Source organism: Indicator indicator, chromosome 15 (assembly GCF_027791375.1).
Source record: "Indicator indicator isolate 239-I01 chromosome 15, UM_Iind_1.1, whole genome shotgun sequence".
Taxonomy (NCBI): Eukaryota; Metazoa; Chordata; class Aves; order Piciformes; family Indicatoridae; genus Indicator; species Indicator indicator.
Genome location: NC_072024.1, coordinates 17515747 through 17537353, shown reverse-complemented (window position 1 = coordinate 17537353; position 21607 = coordinate 17515747). Strand labels below are relative to the sequence as shown.

General features: G+C 43.7%; 3 protein-coding genes and 3 non-coding genes across 6 annotated transcripts; 1 reads left to right on the top strand and 5 right to left on the bottom strand.

The window, feature by feature from the left end:
* Window positions 1-1527: 1527 nt before the first annotated feature.
* Window positions 1528-3445, bottom strand: SPCS1 (signal peptidase complex subunit 1). Its single transcript, XM_054387521.1, has 4 exons — window positions 3336-3445; window positions 2623-2682; window positions 2276-2362; window positions 1528-1651 (listed from the first exon to the last, which is right to left on the bottom strand). Exons 1-4 carry the CDS (start codon window positions 3369-3371, stop codon window positions 1529-1531), a joined length of 306 nt encoding a protein of 101 aa, XP_054243496.1. The 5' UTR covers window positions 3372-3445; the 3' UTR covers window position 1528.
* Window positions 3446-5450: 2005 nt separating this feature from the next.
* Window positions 5451-10764, top strand: GLT8D1 (glycosyltransferase 8 domain containing 1). Its single transcript, XM_054387458.1, has 9 exons — window positions 5451-5466; window positions 5576-5674; window positions 7017-7233; window positions 7875-7992; window positions 8509-8593; window positions 8814-8926; window positions 9476-9642; window positions 9802-9914; window positions 10574-10764. The coding sequence occupies exons 1-9, from the start codon at window positions 5451-5453 to the stop codon at window positions 10762-10764; spliced, it is 1119 nt and encodes a 372-aa protein (XP_054243433.1).
* Window positions 10765-11526: 762 nt separating this feature from the next.
* Window positions 11527-19761, bottom strand: GNL3 (G protein nucleolar 3). The gene is made up of 15 exons (XM_054387241.1): window positions 19749-19761; window positions 19431-19489; window positions 19153-19290; window positions 18405-18518; window positions 18161-18244; window positions 17507-17642; window positions 16556-16659; window positions 15602-15737; window positions 15038-15125; window positions 14508-14691; window positions 13725-13867; window positions 13176-13312; window positions 12441-12637; window positions 12073-12154; window positions 11527-11983 (listed from the first exon to the last, which is right to left on the bottom strand). The coding sequence occupies exons 1-15, from the start codon at window positions 19759-19761 to the stop codon at window positions 11895-11897; spliced, it is 1704 nt and encodes a 567-aa protein (XP_054243216.1). The 3' UTR covers window positions 11527-11894.
* LOC128971945 (small nucleolar RNA SNORD69) lies at window positions 14763-14840 on the bottom strand. Its single transcript, XR_008489252.1, has one exon. It is a non-coding gene; the product is annotated as a small nucleolar RNA SNORD69 (small nucleolar RNA).
* On the bottom strand, window positions 15227-15300 carry LOC128971944 (small nucleolar RNA SNORD19). The gene has a single exon (XR_008489251.1). It is a non-coding gene; the product is annotated as a small nucleolar RNA SNORD19 (small nucleolar RNA).
* LOC128971942 (small nucleolar RNA SNORD19) lies at window positions 17376-17451 on the bottom strand. Its single transcript, XR_008489250.1, has one exon. It is a non-coding gene; the product is annotated as a small nucleolar RNA SNORD19 (small nucleolar RNA).
* Window positions 19762-21607: the final 1846 nt, after the last annotated feature.

Genomic DNA, 21607 nt, shown 5'->3' with positions numbered 1-21607 from the left:
TACTAAAGGAGGTGGCTGTACAGCTTTTAAGCAGAGACTTAACTTTTGTGTTTTATTGCTGAGGTAATCACCAGGGTATTTGGTAACTGGATGAAACAAGTCTGAAAGTGTTTGAAGGGAACACAGCCATGGTTACCATAGTCCCAGCTGGAGAAATCCCTTTGCCTTACAAACACAAATTCTTTTTAGGAATGAAAGTTCCCAAGACCAGTGTTGCTTAGAGAAATAGGTGTCTTAGCTTTTCCCTTCTTTGCATCTCAATTGTGTTGCTACACATCCCCCAGGCACTGTGAGGTACTCTCACTACAGGAAAAGCATCTGTACTTTGCAAAGGATAAAGAAGTCAAGTAGAATTGCACTTTTACCTGCACCACTGATCTCTAGCTTAAATATTGCAACCGCCCAGCATCCATGAGGGAGACAAATGTGACACAGCAGTAAAACAGTGCAGTGCCTATGGGTCCCTGCTGCCTCTCAGGTATTAGATGCTCAAGTTACAAGGTTTCAGGAGCTACTGTTTTATGCAGAGTCAAGATGTCATTTTCTCTGCCCACAAAAAATGCTACTCTGCAGTCTCCTCCCCTAGAACAACTAGTTTCCAGTTGTGTTTTTCAGAAGAGTGGGGCATGGCTGCTTTACAGTGCTTGTTACAGCCTGACACTACTGACTGCTTCTTTTAAATGCCATTAGAAATATTTTAGTACAAGGCCAGCTGTGTATCAGCCTTTAGGCAGAGGCAACAGCTTAACTACATGTGATTTGCTTCACTGTGTTCCTTTTTCACTTGAGTAAGAGTCCATCTCTGGAGTCATTCCAAGCCTGCCTGGACTCTGTCCTGTGCAGCTTTCTCTAGGTGAACCAGCTCTGGCCGGGGGCTTGGACTGGATGATCTCCAGAGGTGTGGGAACCCAGAGTTGGTAGACAGCAAGATGTTTTACTGACCTTTGGACTCACATGGGAACAGATGAGAGAGCGTAGAGATACCAGAAAACTGTATCACAAGAATGGGTGATAAGCAGGTAAGAAACCACCTGCTAGAGTGAGAGGAATATGTTTGATAAACAGTGAGTATGAAGGTTGGTAGGCTGTGGGAAGAGAAGTAAAGCATGTAAGCAACTCCCAGTAAAGAGGCACTTGCTCCACAGATTGGGGTCTCCGGCCTGTCTTCAGCAAGTGACCACTTCTCCATGAACTTGCATTAGTGAGTTTTTAATCTGTGCACATCACCCCAGGACGTGGCTGGCTGGGCCTGATAGAGTTCACAGATAGAACCCACACAGAGGTTCCTTCCACCCCTGTGATTCGGTGAGATGTGACCTCCAGTAGCCTTCTAAAGGTAATCCCCCATCCCAGCCTTCCCAGTGACTTCACTGAAACTCCAGACAGAGAGAGTTTGTGCTCCCTGCATGGTAGTGTACAAAGAACCAAGAAAAAAAAACCCCAAACACTAAGCCAAGAAGTATCTCTCAGTGGAAACGCTGCATTTAACAGAATTGAACAAAGTAACAACATGAAGACCCACAACTTTTTAGCTTTTACTATGTCTCTTTGGCTTTCTGTCAGCTGGCTTCTTCTCTTCTGTTCCAGAATCCTGGACAGGGAGCCACTTCAGAGGGTTGCGGCGGTACATGGGCCATGGAGGCAGTGTTAGCTTAGAAAAAAGGAGTAAAGTCAGAACATGGAAATCAAGAGGCAAGATAAGTGTTTTCTACACCTTGTTAGGGGGGAAAAAAAAAATCTCATTTCCTAATTATCATACCAGTTGATCTTAAAATATATACAATTTCACTGTATACTGCATGAGCAAATCTTGTTTTATCTGAACACTTGAAAGGTGTAAGATCAAATGTGCCCCAGCTGCTACAGGACACTTTGCCTACATGAGTAAGGAATTACTCTTGCAATTCCATGCTTTGTGTCCTAGCCTCTCTGCTCAGTCAGCACACGCCAACTGCAAAATTTTCGTGACAAGCTACTTCTCCACAGAAAGCTTCCCTGTCCTTTCTGTTATCAATGCTATCATCTTGATTTAAAAGTAACATATAATTGAAGCAAAAAAATAATGCAAGAGCAGGATTAAATTTCAGTGTTCTCTAAAATCTTACTAGCATTTGAGAAAAGGCATTTAACTGGCTCGTCACTCACTTCTTACAGATCATCTATGTATTAACAGTATGAAATTTGTACTGACAGCCCTCGAATATAATGATTATTTTAGGTTACATCATGCATGTATTTTCTGGTTTTGGGAGGAGGAAACAAAAAAAGGTCTTACCAAGCATGATAAAGCAAATCCAGCCATAACTATGTAGACAGTCCATCCAAACTGTTCAGTGATGTATCCATAGATAAAACCAATAATCTGAAAATAAAAAAAAATTAAAAAACCCAGGAGGCAAGGGTGAGAAGTTAAGTAGAAAAGTACAGGCACAGTTCATACATCTTTCTAACCTTGTTTTCAAAATTGTAGGCCAATACTGAAAAGAAAAGCCTTAATTCGTGACAGCCCCTCTGATTTTACCTGAAGCTTTTAGTGACCAAACAATCAGGGGAAAAACCTTGGAAGATCAGAAACTAAAATGAAGTCTTTTATGTTATCATCTGTAGTTCTAGTATACTTACTGCAGAGACAAGAATGATCCCTTGAAAAATCTGTTCTGCTAATTTTTGGCCCTTGTAGTCCTGTGGAAAGAGATTTTTTTTTGTCAGTTACTCAAACCACAAACCTACCAGTTAAACTTAGGTTAGAGCCTAGAGTCAGCCTGACCACCAGTTCTCAGGTTTCTTTGTTCAACTTTCAAACCAGACTGGAATTAGTTTTGTTAGACTGTCTGAATTTCAAGTGTGAAAGAATTAAGATCTTAATTCACTTAACACCTCCCCTACATACTTGACTACATCATCTAAAAATAAAAAGCAAGCACTGTTCAGGATAGGCAATTCAAGTCCAAAATAACACTGCAATTAGCTTAATATCACTAGGAGAAAGCCACACCACCACAAAAGGAAGTAAGTTTGAGAGGACACGGTATGTGTCGCCTAAGGTTGTATGTATTCAGAAAACGTCTCTCGACGCTTTGGCTGTACACAGCATAGAAAGGGAAAGCACAGAGGTTTCGCGTGCACAGCTGTACACTACCTTCATTTAGCAATATATTAAAGCGCGAACTTTTAGGCAAAAATAACCGAAATTAAAGGGGGTACCCCCTAAAGCAAACATGCCCACAGCGCATGGAGGAAGGGAAGCGCTAAAGCCCGCCCTCAGCCATGTCACCAGCAGTGACAAAGGGACGAGGGCCCGGGCAGGGTCGGGCCTCCCGCGATGGATGCCCTACCATCTGCGTGGGAATGGAGCGGAAGATGTTCAGCATGGCGGCGGTGGAGAGCGGCCCCTCACAGCCCGCCTTCTGCTCTTCTTGAGGGCCTGGCGGCAGCGGCAACAGCAAGCTCGCCGAGACCGGAAGGCGATTGTCGAGCTGTCCCGGAAACACGCCCATGTCGCTCCGCCCCGGCAACCGGCCGTGGCAGACTTTTGCCTTGGCCGTCAGCTCCGCGCTGCTATCGCAGCCGCTGCTTCCCCGCGCCGCGGCTTGGGGCTCCGCCGCTGTCCTGCTCCGCCGCCGCTGTCCCTCGGCTCCGCCGCATGCAGCGGCCGGCGTGGCGCGGGACGCTGTCTCCTCGGCAACGGCGACTTCGAGCTCAGGACCCTTGACCTAGGGGCCTTCGGCCGGTTGGTGTGAGGCGGTGCTGGTGTCGCCCGTCCGTAATCAACGTTGATTTGGCGGCCTGCGGGCGGCCCTTACTGCTTAAGGCTTCAAAGTTCTTCGTCAAATCGCCAGCAGCCCCCGCAGCCTCTCTAGTGCAGCCGGGTGGGCGCGGCGCAGCCTTCGCTCCTCTCAGCCATCAGGCATCGCGGCGGTCAGCTGCGGCCCTTGGTGCTCGGCGGCGGTGCGCTGCCGAGGTGGCAGTTGGCGGTGACGGCGGCGGCAGACGGTGAGCGGAATGGGAGGTTTCGGTGAGGGATTGCTGGCCTGGCCCTGCCGGCCCCGCAGTGGGGTTCCTGGGGTCCCTGCCTGGGCTTTGCTTCCAGCGGGCCGAGGAGGAGGGGCCGCCCGGGAGCCCCGCCGAGGCGGCAGCCCCGGGGAGCGCGGTTTGTGCTACTGCGCGATGCAGGCGTGGAGGATGCCGTGAAACGTGGGGGGTGGTCGGGTGCCCAACTTCGTGTGTGTAAACCGCGTCACCTGCGGCAGGGTGGCGATGAGCATGTGTTTGAGTACTTCGGTGTGTTAGTGTTTGCACTGACAGTCGTTGCTGGAGGAGTCAAGCCCTTAAATGCCTGTAGCTCAGGCTGTCGTAGTGTCACTAAAGGGCAGAAATTGTATGTGTGTGCCAGCACCCTCAGCGTCGCTGCCAGGAGGACTGAAGAGCGTTGTAGCGTGCTTTGTTTTAAAGAGAGGCGCTGCACTGTACTCCAGCAAACTAAGGCGACCTGCCCCGACCCGTGTTAGCAGTGCTGTAAACACGGCACACGGCGTTTATTTGTTGTGCTTCGTGAGGGTATCTTCCCCATGGGAGAAACGCGGTAGCAAAAAGAAGGTGTCTGGCCTACGTAGTAGTCACAACGCAATTCGTGGTATTTTAATTCGGGGATTTTGCAAGTGCTTTCATACAGAACTGTCACTGTTTCATGAATTTTAGATGTTGTTACGGTGTGAGCCCCTTCTCCGTGTGTTACTCAAGAGGTGCTTGATGCTGTAGGATATGTAATTCTTCTGACTTCACGTTCACGTTTACCATTAAGTAGTGAATAAGTATTTTCGAATTGCATAGCAAAGTGGCATCATTGCATTGGCGTGATGGTAATACCTTTCTTCACAATTTTGTGATCTCTTTTCTGGGATGACACTTCAGCCGACAGTCTGTTGTATTTTATGTGGAGAATTTCATGATTTTGAAAGTGTGTAATGCTATTTGCTAAGGTCTTATAAATGCTGTGTCCTGCCAGAATCTTAGTTAAGCACAGAAAAAATGTATAACTACTTGCCCTGTTGCTGGAATGCTTCCAGTTCAGACAATTAAATTCATTCAACAGTAGAGAAACCATAGATAATTTTCCAGATTCTTTTCATATTGCTTTTGACTGGCAGGAGTTAGTGGGGTTTTTATGTCAGTGAAGTAAATGGCAAGATCTGTATGTCCCTTCTTTTATCTCTGAGTTCCTTTTTAGATCCATTGTTGTAGCTACCTACTTACTGACATACATAATCAGTTATTAAAATGTGACATCCAGCTTCATCTTTTCAAGAGAAGGAAGCTTTCACTGTGTTTGGAAACTCTGTTGGCACTCCTGGTGATAGTGTGCTTTGCCTACTGAAAGCAGAAAGTAATTGCTGGAGTTTTTTTTCTGTTGCAGGTTTGCAGGAACCTTATGCTAATAAAATAAAAGAAAAATGACATTAAGAAAAGGTAGGTGTATGTGTGTGTCTCTACTTCTTTTAAATCTCATTTTACTTTTCTGAGTTCCCTAGTCTTTCTCTGGTTATATTGATTAACTTTTTTCTTCTATTTTTTTCAGTGAATATTTCCATCCTTATAGTGGCTGTTGTCATTTTTTTGCTGGTTCTTCATCATAACTTCTTAGGCCTCAGTGACTTCTTGAAACGGGAATTGTCAGGTATGTTGGGGTTTTATTTTTGTTTCAAAAAATATATATTTTTTTTAAATTGATGGGAAAAGGCCATGCTCTGGCCATACAGGAATTGCCACATTGCTGAAATAGTATGTATGATAATGATCAGTTACTTGATGATACAAGATGTAATTTTTGTACTCTTTATATCTTTTCATCTTCTTATACCCAAGAAAGTTCAGCTTTGTGGGTTTGTCTGTTCTTGCTATCCTGTGACTTTTCTTGGCCAGGAATCTAGGGAAGATAGCAAGAATTCCTTCTGGCTTTAAAAGTTACTAAGATATGATTCAATTTACTTAGCAAAGGCTTTTCATTTTTGAGGGTCCACTTTAAGTACTGCATGTGGTCTCACAGAGCCTCTCCATGCTTGCTTTTACTGCCAAGTTCCATTTTGTCACTCCTGGGAGCTGTTGCTTCTGGGTAGCAGTTGTACAGATTCTTCCCAACAGCAGCTGAATTGGAGCCTGACAGGCCTTAACCAGGAGTCAGCTGAAGTCACAGCTGTTGAGCTCTCCCATTAGGAAAGGGCAAACAGAAGCAGAAGCCCAGCTTTGTGAACAGCAGACCACTGCCTACAGGCTGCCCAGTCCCTGTTTGCTGTATGCCTCAAATTACCTGAAGTTATAACATCATGGTCTTGATGATCAGAGAGGTAGCAGTGTTGTTATAGACAGGGTAGTGGGCAATTTGCCAGCTTTTACAGGTGATGTGCTCTAGTAGTAAACTTCAATGCTCATCTCTCATTTTTCTACCTGCACCCTATGAATATAAATTGTTGTGATTTCATCTTGCATAATGTGGTGTGATCTGTGATCCCTGGAATAACCATGGGGTGTAAACGCCTCGATCTTTGATGGCAAAACATTCGAATCAATGACTTAAATTTAGAATTTGTTTTCTTCATTGGTTCCTACCTAAAAGGAAAAGAAAGTATGAGAAAGAGGAAAGGGTTATGTGGAGAAGACTAGAAGGTGATTACGGTAAATAGGAAGGGGAAGTCAGATTATAGACACGGCAGAAGGCACCAAGGGTAAGTGAGGCTTACTGTAGTTTAAACTTTCTTTTAGTACCTCGTTGGGTATGAGTGTGTACAGTTAAATGTATGTATTTTATTTGTAAAGGTGATGTTTTCCTATTCATTAACACCTCAGACTCTCAAGAGCAGGTGCTGTATTTTAAGTGTTTTATGCTGGCATTCTGTAATTCACACCTCAGCTGAGGCATCCAAGTGATGAAGTAGATGAAGGCACTGGAAATTTTAGCATGATAATAATGTCTGTGTTTCGTTTGCATAAACCGAGTATGTGATGCCATTTGTACTCCACAGATTCAAACCCAGTAGGACTTCAGCCTATAGATTTCATACCTGCAGTTCCCCAGAGACTGGCAGATGAAAAGAATGATAAGGAGATTTCTGTGGTCATTGCAGCATCAGATGAGAGGCTTGGGGGTGCAATTGCAGCCATGAACAGTATTTACTTTCACACCAAATCCAACGTGGTTTTCTATATTGTTACTTTGAACGATACTGTGGATCACTTGAGGTAATGATCTTTATAGATTCCCACAATACTGTGAAACTTAAGTATCTCTGAGAAGAGGAAGAGCTGACTTTCCCTGGGACTGCATTCCTCTAAATTGCAATCCTAACTGCTGCTGCTTATTGCAGCTTTTTGACGAGGCTGCTGGTGGGGAGTACACAGTCATTGTTTGTGCTGATGTTTCAGGGATAGAAGAGAGCCATCTTTTCTAGTGGGATTGGAGTTGGTGGATAGAGGGATTGTAAAAGTTTCTTCTTATGTTTCAGCAAAGCAATTCAAATGCTGTGAATGAAGTTTCTCCATTTTTTTTCTAGATTGTTCTTTGATTTTACTTTTACCTGTGTCCACTCACACAGATAATTTTTGTGGAGGTCCTGTGATAACAGGACCATATGTATCTAATGAAATAGAAGTGACATCATACCTTTCATGTGTCACAGCTGTGCAGTATTCTGAGGGTGGGCAAGACCCTGCAGTCATACAGGACCCCACCAACCTCAGCAACCGATTGTGTTCTATATGAATGTTTGTTGGATAGGGTAGCAAGTGGCTATATTAAGATGTGTCACTGACAGTTTGGTCTCTTGCTTGTCAGTTGATTTCTGTTTCATTTAACAAGATCTGTGCCTTGTTGCTGTTTGCAGGCTGTGGCTAAGTAGCACTGCTCTGAAAAATTTGCAGTACCGAATTTTGGATTTTGACCCTCGTGTCTTAGAAGGGAAGGTGCAAGTGGATCCTCAAAAGCCAGACACCTTAAAACCAGTGAGGACGATGTTGATTACTTTTTGCTATTATTAGTTAGTAACAGTGTATTTTGATAGTGCTCTTGAACACAACTAGAGATCAAACCTACATCTGTTAGCATAGAAGCAATCTTTTCTGATAAAATTCTGATGGTTCAGTAAGAATAAATTTCCAGATAGTAAGAGGTGGATTTAAGTAGTTACATATGCATGCCTGAGCTGGTTTTTGCTGCTAACTACAGTGAAACACAACAGCTTGCATGTCAAGTATGCCAGCACCTTGGAGACACTGCAAATACATGTGGCAGAATACAAAACGATTTATCAATGCACAGATGCATAGGAAACCAGGAATTGATGGAGCTTGTTTATTTAAACTAACTGCTATGATATTGCTGCCTATTTTATGTCCTTGGTAGAAGTTGTTGTAGACATTAGTGCCATGGATAAATGCCAGGAGGATCAGTCAATTTCACATTTATTTGGACGATTTTTAATTTAATTCTTCGCTTCTTTTACTTTCTTGTTTTCATAGTTAACTTTTGCAAGATTCTACCTGCCCACTTTGGTACCTCATGCAGAGAAGGCCATCTATGTGGATGATGATGTCATAGTGCAAGGTATGGGACCTTTTCTTAGCCTTTTGCCACTGCCCTTATGCTGAGGTCAGTACGCAGTCTCTTACAGTAACCAATTCGGATTCAAGGAAAGATGTAAAACTTTATAAATAGGAACGAGTTGGATTAAACAGAGTGGGCTAATCTGCTGCAGCAATGGAATTCACTCAGTGCTTAAATTATGACTGCTTGTAATTTTTCTGTGCTTACTTCCATTTTCCAGATGATATTCTTGAACTTTACAACACTCCACTGAAACCTGGACATGCAGCTGCGTTTTCAGATGACTGTGACTCAACCACTAATAAAGTTGCTGTCCGTGGAGCAGGCAATCAGGTCAGTTTTGTAGTGTTTCAGTGATAAGAATACTACAGATAGCAGGCTTTGGAAATGTGCATTTTGGTTTTAATGTTTTTGCATGCTGACTTAAGGATGCAGTGAACCTAAAGGTGTTACTGACCTTACCTAGATCATTTTGTTCTGTTTTTGTTACAAGTAACTCCTGCAGTTTCTGTTAAGGCACAGTGAAAGCACTTTGAATTTTGCTGTGCTTTGCAATGAGAGCAGTTCCCAGTGTGAAACAGGAGTAGGTCTTAAGAACATCAGAGGGAATATTTTTCATTTGTGAGTGTATAAAAAGTACTTTTTCTGGGAGTGGGTACCATATTGCTAAAAAGGTATTATCAAGAACATGGAACATTCCTTAGAATAGGTGGTTTACATAATCATATTTTTAAACTGTTTAACCTCTTAAGTTTCCTTTCTCTCATTTTGAAGGAAGGGGTATTTGCTTTAACAACTTCAAGTTATGCTTGCCTGTTGGGAGCTGTGCAAAATTTATTTTAAGCTAATTTCTACTTTTTTTTCCTGTCTTTTTTTTCACAGTATAATTACATTGGGTTTCTAGATTACAAAAAAGAAACGATCCGAAAGCTTGCCATGAAAGCCAACACCTGCTCTTTCAATCCAGGAGTTTTTGTTGCCAATTTGACAGAATGGAAATTACAGAACATCACTAAGCAGTTGGAGAAGTGGATGGCACTTAATGTAGTGTAAGTACCTCCAAGCTGGGAGTGACAGCGGGACAGGGATTGTGTTATTGTGGTGGCATTTAACTGTTATGAAAGGCTATCTATGGTATTTGTGGATAATCATCTGATTTAGGGCCATACAGCTCTCTTTTCCCAACTTCTTTTCATCTTCACTTCCAGAGAGGAACTTTATAGTAGGACTCTGGCTGGCAGCATCACGACTCCTCCATTGCTGATTGTATTTTACAAACAACATTCCAGCATCGATCCCATGTGGAACGTCCGGCATCTTGGTATGTATGAACCGTTTGTGACACTGCTCCCTCATTGTGGTTTTCCAGGTCGGTAGCTGGACACCTAATTAATGCAGCAAATGGATCTTTTCTTCCCCTACTTTATATTTTATTCTATACTAAAGAAACACAGCTCTGCAATACCATCTTGGGGCTTCTTGGTCTGATCCTTTCTTTTCTGTGTTGACCTGCTAAGGGGGATAGATCTTAAACTGACTTTTAGATTTGTTCTCATTTTCATTTTTCCACATCCCTATTGTATCTGAAGTGATCCTAGCTATTTCTTTTCATCTGTTGAGAGAAACATGCATATCTATTCTGCTGCTGGTGAAACCCCAATGCAGGGAGAACTTCCTTAGGTTTTGTTTCCAACGAACAATACCTAGGCTGCTGAATACATCTGGCTATTACGGGGCTTTTAGAGAACTTAGAATTTAAGGCAGTACATTAAGACAGATACTGAAACCGACTAAAGTGGCATTCACTTGCACCTGATGATGTTTTTAATTTTGCCCTGATCTCTGCCTCCCCTATCTCTTCCTTTCACCTTAAATGACAAGTTTTCCTTTGTTAAAACCTTTGTTTTGAAGTTAAAATATTGCATGCTGGTGTTACTGCTGCCTTTATTTCAGGGACTAATGCTTCTTTTTCAATAAAAGGGTCTAGTGCTGCAAAAAGGTATTCTCCTCAGTTTGTGAAGGCTGCCAAGCTGCTCCATTGGAATGGACATTTCAAACCCTGGGGAAGAACAGCTTCATATGCTGAAGTCTGGGAGAAGTGGTATGTCCCTGACCCTACAGGCAAGTTCAGTCTGATCCGCAGACATTCAGAAGCCTATGAAGCAAAATAAGTCAATTTTCATAACCAATGACATTTTCTCAGGAAACTTCTGGAGCCAAGTAGAACATTTTTGAAGTTTTTTTTTTGCCAACTTGTATTACAGAGCAGTCATTGCCTTCTGGAGCACAAAGTTCTGAAACACACAGGTCCAAAGGAGACTTGCTTTTGTGACAGATGATGCAGTATGATATAAAGCAAGGGAGGATCTCCACAAACTAGCACTTTTGTTTCCACCTGTTACATGTTCTGCTCTTTACTACGAGTCTTCTAGAGGAGAATTGGTTTGTCAGATGAAGAAAGTTTCTAAGAACAAGGTACAACTTCAGTTGGTGCTTGCACCATGCTAATCTTGCAGAGTACTGTAATTAGGACCTTCCTGGGCTTTGTTCTGGGGTGACTTTTTGTTTTCTTACCCTGTGAAACAGCCTCAAGACCCCTTTCTTGCATGAAACCCTCCCAACCACATTCTGTGTAAGTGTTGCAGAATTCTGCAAACTTGAATCTCTTTTTTGACAGCTGAGTATTTCAAGCATTATTTCACTACGCAAAATGAAGTGCCAGTGAGCACCAAAACAGTTTTTTCCACCACTTTACCAAAAAAAAAAAAAGCTGTGAATTTTAATGTGCTGACTCAAACCTCAGGTAAATGGCCATCATCTGCTTTATATTTAGAAGGAGTTCCAGCTGCTTAACTCATTGCAGTCATTGCCTATAGCTCTATTTATGTCATGGATGCTGATCTGTGGTTTGTTACCTATTGTTTTTACTGAATTTTAGTGAACAAGAACCACTCTTGTCCTTGAAGTGACTAGGAGTAATGAAATAACTTCAGTCACCAAAGTTTGAAACATCTTTTTATAAGGCAAAGCAAACTCAGTCTATTAGGATAAGCTAATCAGCTTTAGTACAGGAAATAAAGTTTAGGACTTAAAGCTGAATAGAGTCTGTTTGCTAGACTTGTATGAAATCTGGAAGGATCAAGAGAGACACACCATTATATATGTTATTTGACATAGCAACAATTGGGAATCTTTGTCGCAGCTCTGGTACGGTCCTCTAGCTTGTGCCACAAGACAAGTGTTGGTGACTGTTCTGAAAGCCAGTAAGCAGTGTCTCCAAACAGGGTCTCCATGCAGTTCATTACACATAGTCTGTATTAAAATCATAGGCATCCTCTTCAGCTGCTGTCTGATCCAAGCTGAGTGACAGGGGATTGGAAAGTTGGCTCTCTGAGAAAGGAAAATCATGAGCTGGTGAAACCAATGCAACTTCTAGAGTACCATAGGCTACCCTTCAAGCCAGGGCTTTTCATACACACCTGCTATCTGCTTGTCTGAATTTGAAGAACTGGTTTGTCGTTTTCCAAACTTTGCTTTCCTGGTGACTTGAACCTTGCTTTCCTGCAAGTCAGAGGGGTTAAAACTGATCATCCAGATACCAATAATAAGTCTCCCATGGAAATGAAACTTAATGGACACTGATGGTAGTGTGGATGTCCCCTTGTGTAGAACAGTGCTATTTCCTTAATTAAGCAAAAAGCCCAAACCTTATCTCCAGGAAAAAGGCTTTCTGATTACTCCTGGTAGCTCCACAGTGCCTACATGTTCTCAGTTTACAGCAGGATACTGACTGGGTACTTGGTGTTAGCTTTTAAACAAGCAGAAGCCTAATGAAACCCTGATTTACCTCTTTAACATCATTCTCTTCCACATTGTCTTGATCATCATCACTTTCTGTGAACAACTCCTCTTCTTCCTCCTTGCTCGTTTCCATGTTTTCCCACTCTGATGCTTCCTCTATCACTTCAGTTTCCTCTATTAACCCATTTGACATACCAGCTGACTGGAACATAATGCTGTTTGCTGGACTTGGGAATTTTATAGCTAGGAAAAAACATAAGAAGTGTCTGTTAAGTCACTCTTAGCACCAAATGTAAAGCCTACCTCCTGAGAGGACAGCCATTTAGGTCAGGGCTGGAAAAAGACAGTGCTGCCTCTTCCTTTCCACAGGACTCCCACATAAACAGGCAGAACAAAGGACAATTCTCTGTAAATAGCTTTCTCTGAGGCATCTACAGATGACTGCTTGGTGCTGAAAAACTTTGATCTGAATGTAGACTGTACTGTAAGTAAAATGTATTTTCTTGGCCTAATCAGCCAGCATTTGTTCTCTTCAATATTCTTTTCCACTATGTCCTATTGAGGAGGGTTAGGTCAGATTAGTAGAAACTAAGAACTAGGTGTTTTAGACAGCACAAAGATTGTAGTGCATCAGAATCCATTTCTTTCTTAAAAGGTTCATATTCACTGCAATCTGTCAAAGCTATCTAATAAAACCCAGGAGGACTTCCATTCACAAGTTCCTATTAAAACTACTACTGCTACTCTTAATAGTAGCAGTTCATTACAGTAACAGTCCTACCTTGAACAGTGGTGTTGTTTCCTTCTTCTAGGTTCTTTAAATTAAAGCACCCCTGCATTTCAGCTATTTTGTCTTCTGTAAGATATGGTGGCAGCATCTGAGATTCTGGAGGCTGGGAGTGGTAGCTTATTTTAGCTCTGGGAAAGTAAAATATTAGCATTAAAAACCAACCAAAGATAACATAGTTATTGCATTTAAACATAAAACCAGAGCAAAACCCTCTCAACTTCTCAACCTATCTACTCATTTATTGTCTGTTTAACAGCAGTTAAATAGCTTTCTAAATGACTCCAAAGTTGTCATGAATGGTATTAAAGTGAATAGCCCCATCCTGAGAGAAGAAAGAAATGGCACACTTTGTCACCACAAATCACCTGCTTGTATAGTTCATGAGCTATCTTTAAAAAGGTAAAAAGTGACAATGGAAAACAAACAAAAACCCCAGCCTCTCCTTTCGAAGTACTTCACAAGACTCAAGAGCTTCTGCTGTGCTGGATTAACAACGTAAAAAAGGTGAGCAGCATAAAACAAAATTCGAAGCATACATACCCTGTCCAGTCACAAAGTAGTAATTTAGCCATGTTCTCTATGTCAGGAACACCTCCCTTTTTCAGCATACCCCTTTTCTGAGCAAGTAAGGCTAAAAACTCTTCTGTGTTCCTGAAATCTGGGATAGTATAGCACATCATTACCTAGAGCAAAAGGATACGGTGCATTCAGAAAGACATACCCATTTTTCTCATAGTTTTAGGAGCAGAAGAGCAAATTAATTTGGGTTACAATGAGGATGAAAGAGTACGTGAAGGGCTATTTTTCTCTCACATGTGGGAGTAAACGTTACAAAGCAAAATGCTTGCATCAACAAATTCATCTCCTGTTCATCCATACCAGTGGGTGTATAGAGACAGCAGACTTGTTTGTGAAAACAGTTACTACAGAGCTGAATAGGAATTAGTCTTAGCTTAATCTTGAAACCAGAGCGAAATCAGAGTTGGATCTGAGGTCTTCACTGTAATAATAGGAAGCAGTCAGAGTATCATCATTTTTTCACTCTGGTGAGATCTTTAAAAAAAAAAAAAAAACAGAAACAGTATTTTCTGATCTGGCTAACATGCTCATGGCATGCTGTTTCTGCATTCTGTTTATGAGGGTGAAAGGTCACATTGGTGTTGGGTACATTAGCCAAAATTTGCTACTCTGTATGGTATGGGGAATGCAGTGCAAAATCTACTGGAATTAGTTGGAGTGAAGTAAACTTTCCTTATTGGCCTAAAAAAAAAATCTACAGAGAAGACAAATGCAGTGAGAGATGTGGAACAAGATGGAGCTCACCTGCTGTTTACTGCAGTGATTTAGAATGGCATCTACTCCTTCAAGCACATCTGCTGAGCCTGGTTCATCAGTATCTATGATACGTCTTAAGGCAAGGGCCACGGCACTGTTGGAAGGATCTGCAATTATACTTGGACTGTCCAACATCTTCGTCTGCTTATCAACGTGTACAATTTGCATGGACCTATTCAAAGAGAAAGGTGTGGTGAGGAGATAATCAACTAGCAAAAGAACTGGTAATGGTGAGGTATACAAGGCACAAAGCTCAGGGTTGGATTGAATGGACATCACGCAGAGTCAGTTTCAATGCTCTTTCATCATATGCTTTGTGTAGGAGAAATTCTCTTGCTGCATTCTCTTGTGACAGCTTGCATCACACACATCAGTATCTTCCATCCTGGCAGATTGAAATGTGCATTTAAAACTGCACAAAGGGGCATGCTTTGCCCATAATGGATGAAAATTACACACAAACTCAATCAGAACACAAGAAGCAGCAGGGAAATGAATGGCTTTCAGACTCAGCTTACTTGGTCACACCTCTTGCTACACCAACGTTGCAAGCACGAACTCCTTTAAGACTGTTGATTATGCTGCTCTTTCCCACGTTAGGGAAGCCTGAAAAAAACCACATAAGTCCTTGTAAGTTAAAGAAGAAAACTCAGCCTATGTAGCTCTGATCAGAAGTGCTTCTTCCAAGTGTCTTTGGTAAAGTAAATCTTCAGTGTGAGATCAGAGTTGGATCTGAAGTCTTCACTACAGAAGTAAGACAAAGTCAGTATCCTCATTTCTCACACTAATAAAAACATTGAGGGTGCCACCAGCATTCTTAACAGGTAAGAGGAAGGCAGTGCAAGCTGCATGGTATGTAACCTGCTTCTTGTTTCCTTAAGCTCACCTGACACAGTGTGCCTTCCAAAGATCACATACACTACAGGCATGTAAGTGCAACATCGCTGCCATGTGCACTACTACAACAGTGAGTCGGAGAATGGTAAGAACATTGTCTACAAGGCCCAGGGGCAAATCATGTTGTTAACCCAATTCCAAAGCTTTATGGGAAGAGAAGGAACCTTTCCTCTCCAAACACTTACCTACTACCCCAACCTGAATGGGTCTGTTTTGAGTCCTGACGTACTCTTGAAGAAGTTTCAGAAGGCACTTGCTTCCAAAACACTCAGTGGTTCTTGAAAAATCAACACGTCCACGTCTCTTTGTGACCTGTTCTGGCTACAGGATTCAAAGTTAAAAAAACACCAAACCCAGTCAGGAGCTATTTAAGAATATATATATTTATTTATCTACTCTAATGTTTCCAAATTCTTTATTAGATGATGTCACTCTGTTGTTCTGAACTGACTTACAAGGCTTGTGATTCGAGTTCAGGCTCTAGCATTGATTTGTTGTATGACCATAAAATAACCAGATGGTAGAATCCTTCAATCTGCACATTCACTCAAGAGTCTTCAGTGTTTAGGTGTTCAAAACCTGCTCTCTGTACTGCAGTTTCTGCCCTATTTCACGCTGCTGTTATCAGGCTTAAGATGTGCAGTATTAAGATATGTATGACTCAAAGGAGCACCTTTGGTCTTGAGACTAGGACAGAGGGAGCAAACTCCTTTAAACTCTTCAGGAAATAATCAGGTGTTATCTTCATTGATGGCCACAGTCAGGATGAATGCAGTACTATAGCCTGCACCACTCTACCTACAAAACAGTTCAAATCTAACTGGTGCAACCATCCTATGTAGAAGATGAAAAATTCCTCATCTTCTTCCCCTCACCATCCTTCTCACAGCAATAAAGCCTCATTTTTACTTTAGTCCAGCATCCTGGGCACTAATAATAATACGCATTTCAACAGCAAGGATTGCCCCTTCTACCACAAAGCTTGGTCAAAGTGCAAACACCTATCCATCAGTTACAGCAGTATCATCAAACAACGGAAAAAAGGAACTTTAAAGCAGAGTTCCTGTTTCTCAGCATCTTTCAACATGCACGATTTCTAACACAACACTTAGTCACAAGAGAGCCTGCAGTGCTCTTACCATAGTCTTGTCCTTTGTCAGCGTTGCTGATTTAAAAGCAACCGTTGGAAACTCCTTCTTCAAATAATTCATCCATTTCTCCAAGTTCCCTTTTGGCACTAAATCTGGATAAAAAAAGCACAGTCCTTTCACTCCTGTGAATCTTAAATGTCACTGTGTGGAGAAAATCAAACGTGGAATTGGGAAATACACTAAACAGGCAAAATGCAGCCTGTTTCTTTATGATGAATAATATTTGGCTGAACCCTCCAGTGAAGTATTTGGTGTAGGCAAAGGCACCCAGTGTTCTAAGTTTTTGTCTTTATCATATCACAGTTATGATTTTTGCCCTTTTATTAGGTTGCTGCTTGATAGGAGACTTTGTATGGTGCAGAGTCATGTTCTGTCAAGGATCATCTGTGCAAAAGCTACACTGATAAAAAGTTCCCTTTTCTCTGTGCTGTTGCTCTATTTTATTTGCTGCTGGTAACTCACTAATTTCCAGTATTTTTAGCTGACTTCACCTGCTTTTATGTGAATTCTTTTATATAGCAACCGAAGAGAGAAAATACTTCCCAAAGCCACATTTAAAATCCAACACTGCATTGCTTTTCTGATCTGTAACTCACCATTGCCTCAGTGAGGACCAGCACCGTGACCTACTCACCTATGTTAACAAAAACATTTAAAGATTTAAGATCTTTAACTTCTGTCGAATTTGGCTGATACTGGCCAATGCCTTCCGAAGTTACTACAAACAGGAGTCTAATGTGTGTTTACCTGTCTGTGATATTTTCCTAGCAAACTAGTCTAAAAAGTGGAGGGAACATGACCCCTTCAGTGGGGCAGTGAGCTCAGAGTTGGATCTTGTGTCTTCAGTGGAATCTCAGATTCCTTTAAAATTTTCTTCATAGCCCACCACAGGACCACACGGTGACCAAGCAACACTTCAAGAAAAGTTGAGCTTCTTACCAATTTTGTTCAGAACCAACAGTAGCTTTTTGTTTCCTCCAGAGCAAGTTACAGCTTTCTCCACTTGAGGACAGCGGCAGCCCATTGGATCTCTTGCATCTAAAACTTCTAGAACCACATCTGAGGCCTCGATCACCTAGGTTAGGAAAAAAGAAGGCACTTAAGACCCAACAGACCATTTGCCAGCTGTCAAACTTGGAAGAGCTGTGGCTCACAAAGTTACTGTTGAAGTTCACAGAATGGTTGGTGAGGTTTTTATAGAGTTCTTGTTTGAACTCCTTTCTTCTGAACTGCAAACCATAAGGTGAAGTAATTTTCATCTTTGTCCTCCAGAGGCAAGAAATCCTTAAGACTCCAGTACTACACAAGCTCCTTGATCAGTTGCTAAGTATTCAGTAAGTACTGACTCTTCTAAGTACTGACTGACATTAGACAAGTTTAATGCCTCAGAGTGCTGAATATCTCAGTAGCTCACACCAAACATGACTGGAAACCTTCACAATTTCTATTGCAACATCCCTTGCTTTAGTGCTGAAGTTTATTGAGATAAACCTTTATACCCTTTAGTAGCTGCACAGTAATGCAAAGAATGAAATGAAGTCATCTCATTGCTGACACTCATCTAATTATACAAAAATAGCTGAAGCTTCTCACCTTCTTGAGCTCCCTGCAGAATGATGTCTTTGAATTTTTATCCAGCAGTTTGTTAGTCTTGGTTTTAGATTTACCAGAAGATTTCTGAATGCAAATAAAAACAAAGGGAATGATTTAACTGAGACTTAGTGTATTATACTTGTCTGCATATATAGCATGAAAGTGTAACCTATAACATACTGCTTAAGATGTAGTTTCATGATGACTTTTGCTTCAGAGAATCAAAATTATACCAGACACCTACCTTTCCCTCCTCATTTTCCTTGATTTTGGCTGCATTCTTTTTAGCTTCAAGCTTCCTCCTCTTTTCATGTTCTTTCTGTCTGTTCAGCTTCTGCTTTTGTTTCAATTCTTCAAGCTGATTGCAAACAAAAACCCAAGCCAGATAAAACACATTTGAAGGTGGTAAGGAAGACTGTTCTTTTCCCTCATTTACTTACTTCTGACCAAGGTTCCTGAGCCAGTTTACTTAGAAGTCATGGCTAGACAAGTGGGAACTTTGGTTTGCATCCCACCCTGAAAAGAATAAACTTGTCTTCAATTGCCTCAAAACCAGAAGCGCTACACCTACTGGCTAGAGCCCAAAACGACCACCCTGCAGCAGCCACGTTACAATGAAGGGTACTGCTCTCATGTCACATTACTCTAACTGCAGACAGCAGATTTTCTGTATAAACACAGAATGCCAAAACTTTGCTTTGAGTATTCTGATGGGATAGTTATGTACACTTTAACACCACAGGCAATTTGGATTGTTGGAGATGACAGTTCCAGCATGTTTATACACACAGTACGAAATAAAGGTTAAAAATACAAGGTCAGATTACTACATGCTACAATACTGAAAATAAATATACTATTCTTCCTAAGTGTATGTCTGCTTGGACCGTGACTGAACCTCTGGGTGTGCATATGTGCGCACACACACAAAGCTTCCTTTAAGACAGGAATGGCCACAGTTCTTGCCCCCTTTATCACAAACTGTATTTTACCCTCTGCTTTCTTTGCTCTGCTTCTCGCAGAAGCTCTTCCTTAAACGGTGCAGCACTGGGAACACCGGGATCTTTTTTGGGCTTTTTGCGTCCACGTTTTTTAGCTTCCTTCCTGACTTTTCGGTGGTGTTCTCTGATCTGAAGAAAGAACAAGAATGTTTTCTCAGTCTAAGGCAAAACCAAAGGATAATCACCTCTCTATCGTCCCCCCGCTCTGTGGGGCAGGGGTAGCCCGGGGGCTCCTCACCGCCGCGAGCTGGCAGCCCGCCGGGCCTCACCTTTTTCTGGATCTTGTAGCGCTTGTGGCAGGTCAGCCTCTTGCTGGCTTTCTTCAGCTCTGCAACGCACCGCGCCCATCAGTACCGACTCATCGCGATCCACCCGACCCCGGGCAAAGCAGCCGAGCTGCCATCACCCCCCGCCGTTCCCTCCAGACCCCTGCCGTCCTCATCCTCTTCCCCTGCCTCACGCCCTTCCAGCCCGCCGCCGCCAGGCCGTCGCAGCCATTCCCTCGCCTCAGCGCGCTCGCCGGCGATACGGCCCGAGGCCCGGCCCCACCAATGCCCGCCCTCCCGCCGCCCCGGCCCGCCGCTCACTCGGCCGCTTCATGGCGGCGGCGGGCCGCGCTCGGCCGCGGCTCCACGTGCAGGTCCGCGCTCCTTCCTCCTGCCGCCGGCGGGCGCTGCCGTAAAGCGAAGCGTCCCTTCCTCGCGGAGGTGTCGCGCGGACTCGGCGCGTTTAGCGGCCGAGCGGGTTTTGCGGCAGCGGCGCGCTCGGCGGCACGGAGCGGCGGCGGCGGCGGCGGCACAAACGGTAGCAGCAGCGGTGGCGGGGCGGGCGGAGGAGGACAAGTGTGGCCGCGGCTGCCGGAGGCGAAGCAGAGCTGGCTGGGTGAGCGCCGCGGCGCCGCACCGGGGTCGCGCAGGCGGGGCGGCGGGCCGAAGCCAGGAGGCCGCTGCCTCCCTTTGTGTGGCCGCCGCGGGGAGGCAGCGCCTCCCGGCCGCGCAGTAGCTCCGCCACGACGGGCCCCGTGCTGGGCCCGGGGACGCTGAACCCCTCCGCCTTCTCCTGTCACCTCCCCCGTCCCCGCCTCCCGCCGCGACCCTGGCCGTGGGCGCGGGCCGCCTTGTCCGCGGCTACCTCGGTGTCGCTTTCCTTTACTGATGTCCCGACGCCGCTGGCCCCGGTAACTCCCTCAGTTCTCCCTGCGGTGTCCTCCCCTCTGGGCTTTACCAAGCACCCCGTGCCGTCACCGGGCCGGACTCGCCGTGGGTACAGCGGCCGCGCGGCGGTTGACTGGGGGCCGCCGGCGGCGGCGCGGCCGCTCCCGGGGCCTCCAAAGCGGGGCCCGGGGCTTGGGAGCGTGTTTTGTCCGGTGCGGGTGCCAGCGTGGGTCGGGGACATGAACTTTTCAGGCCGGTGCCCGTGAAGGTGGCTTGCTTTGTTTCCGTCTGCCAGCAAAAACACTTGAACCGGGCAGGGTGCGAGCCCGATGCGGGCAGGGCCCTGTAGGAGGATTTGGGGAAATTACATGGTTTGCCTCTTTGGGTTTTTTTGTCCCGGTGTTAATAAAACGATCGGTGTGCTGTGCCTCTAGCTTCTTCACCAACTTTGTCCTTTTATAGTGTCTGGTTGCTGCTGTCCCCCTTCTGTGTTGTAGCTGGTTTCAATGTGATTGGTAATCGGGGGAGATTCTGTCTGTGTTTCCCCCCCTTCTTCCGTGTGCTAAATTTACTATGAATTAGTGAATGTTTCTGTGGAAATGTCTGAGGTCCTGATAATGATAAAATACTTTCCATGGTACCTATCAGCTTTTAACTTTTTTCTCCTTGGAAGCAGAAGATGAAATGTCTGCTAGAACCTTGTTGGCTGTTTAAAGTGTGTTACCTGAAATGTATGTAAAAACTGTTTATTGAAGGAGCTTAGAGTGGGTAATGCTTGTGGTGGTCAGTCTAGTAGAGCTTTCAAGAGAAACAGTCTTTCACCTGTTTTGTATCTGTTGATGTATATCTATGTTGGTAATGGCCAAAGCATTTCTTCTAGAGATGTCTATCATCACAGGATATTGTTATGGGTGTGAGCAAGTATTAAGATGATGCTCAAGCTTCTGTTGCACAGCAGATGACTTGTTTGTAGCAGTAGAGATTCTTGGTATGATTGCTGAGAGACTTGTGAACTAGTAGTTACATTGCAGAAGGAAGTCCAGGAGACGTGCCCTAAAGTAAAGCAGTACCCTTCTGTGCACGGGGGAATGAGTCGTGTTCATGAGCATGGAGATACACAAAGCAGTTTACATTGAGGAGCCAGACATTTGGTATGGGTTTTACATAAACATGAGTGTACATGATATTGTTTAGAGAGCTATGTGTTTTGCACCTTCCTTGGTTATTAGAGAAGAAAAATGTCTTGGAGGCTGTGTACAGAGTGGCCAGGTGTCTGGATGGTGCAGGTGTGC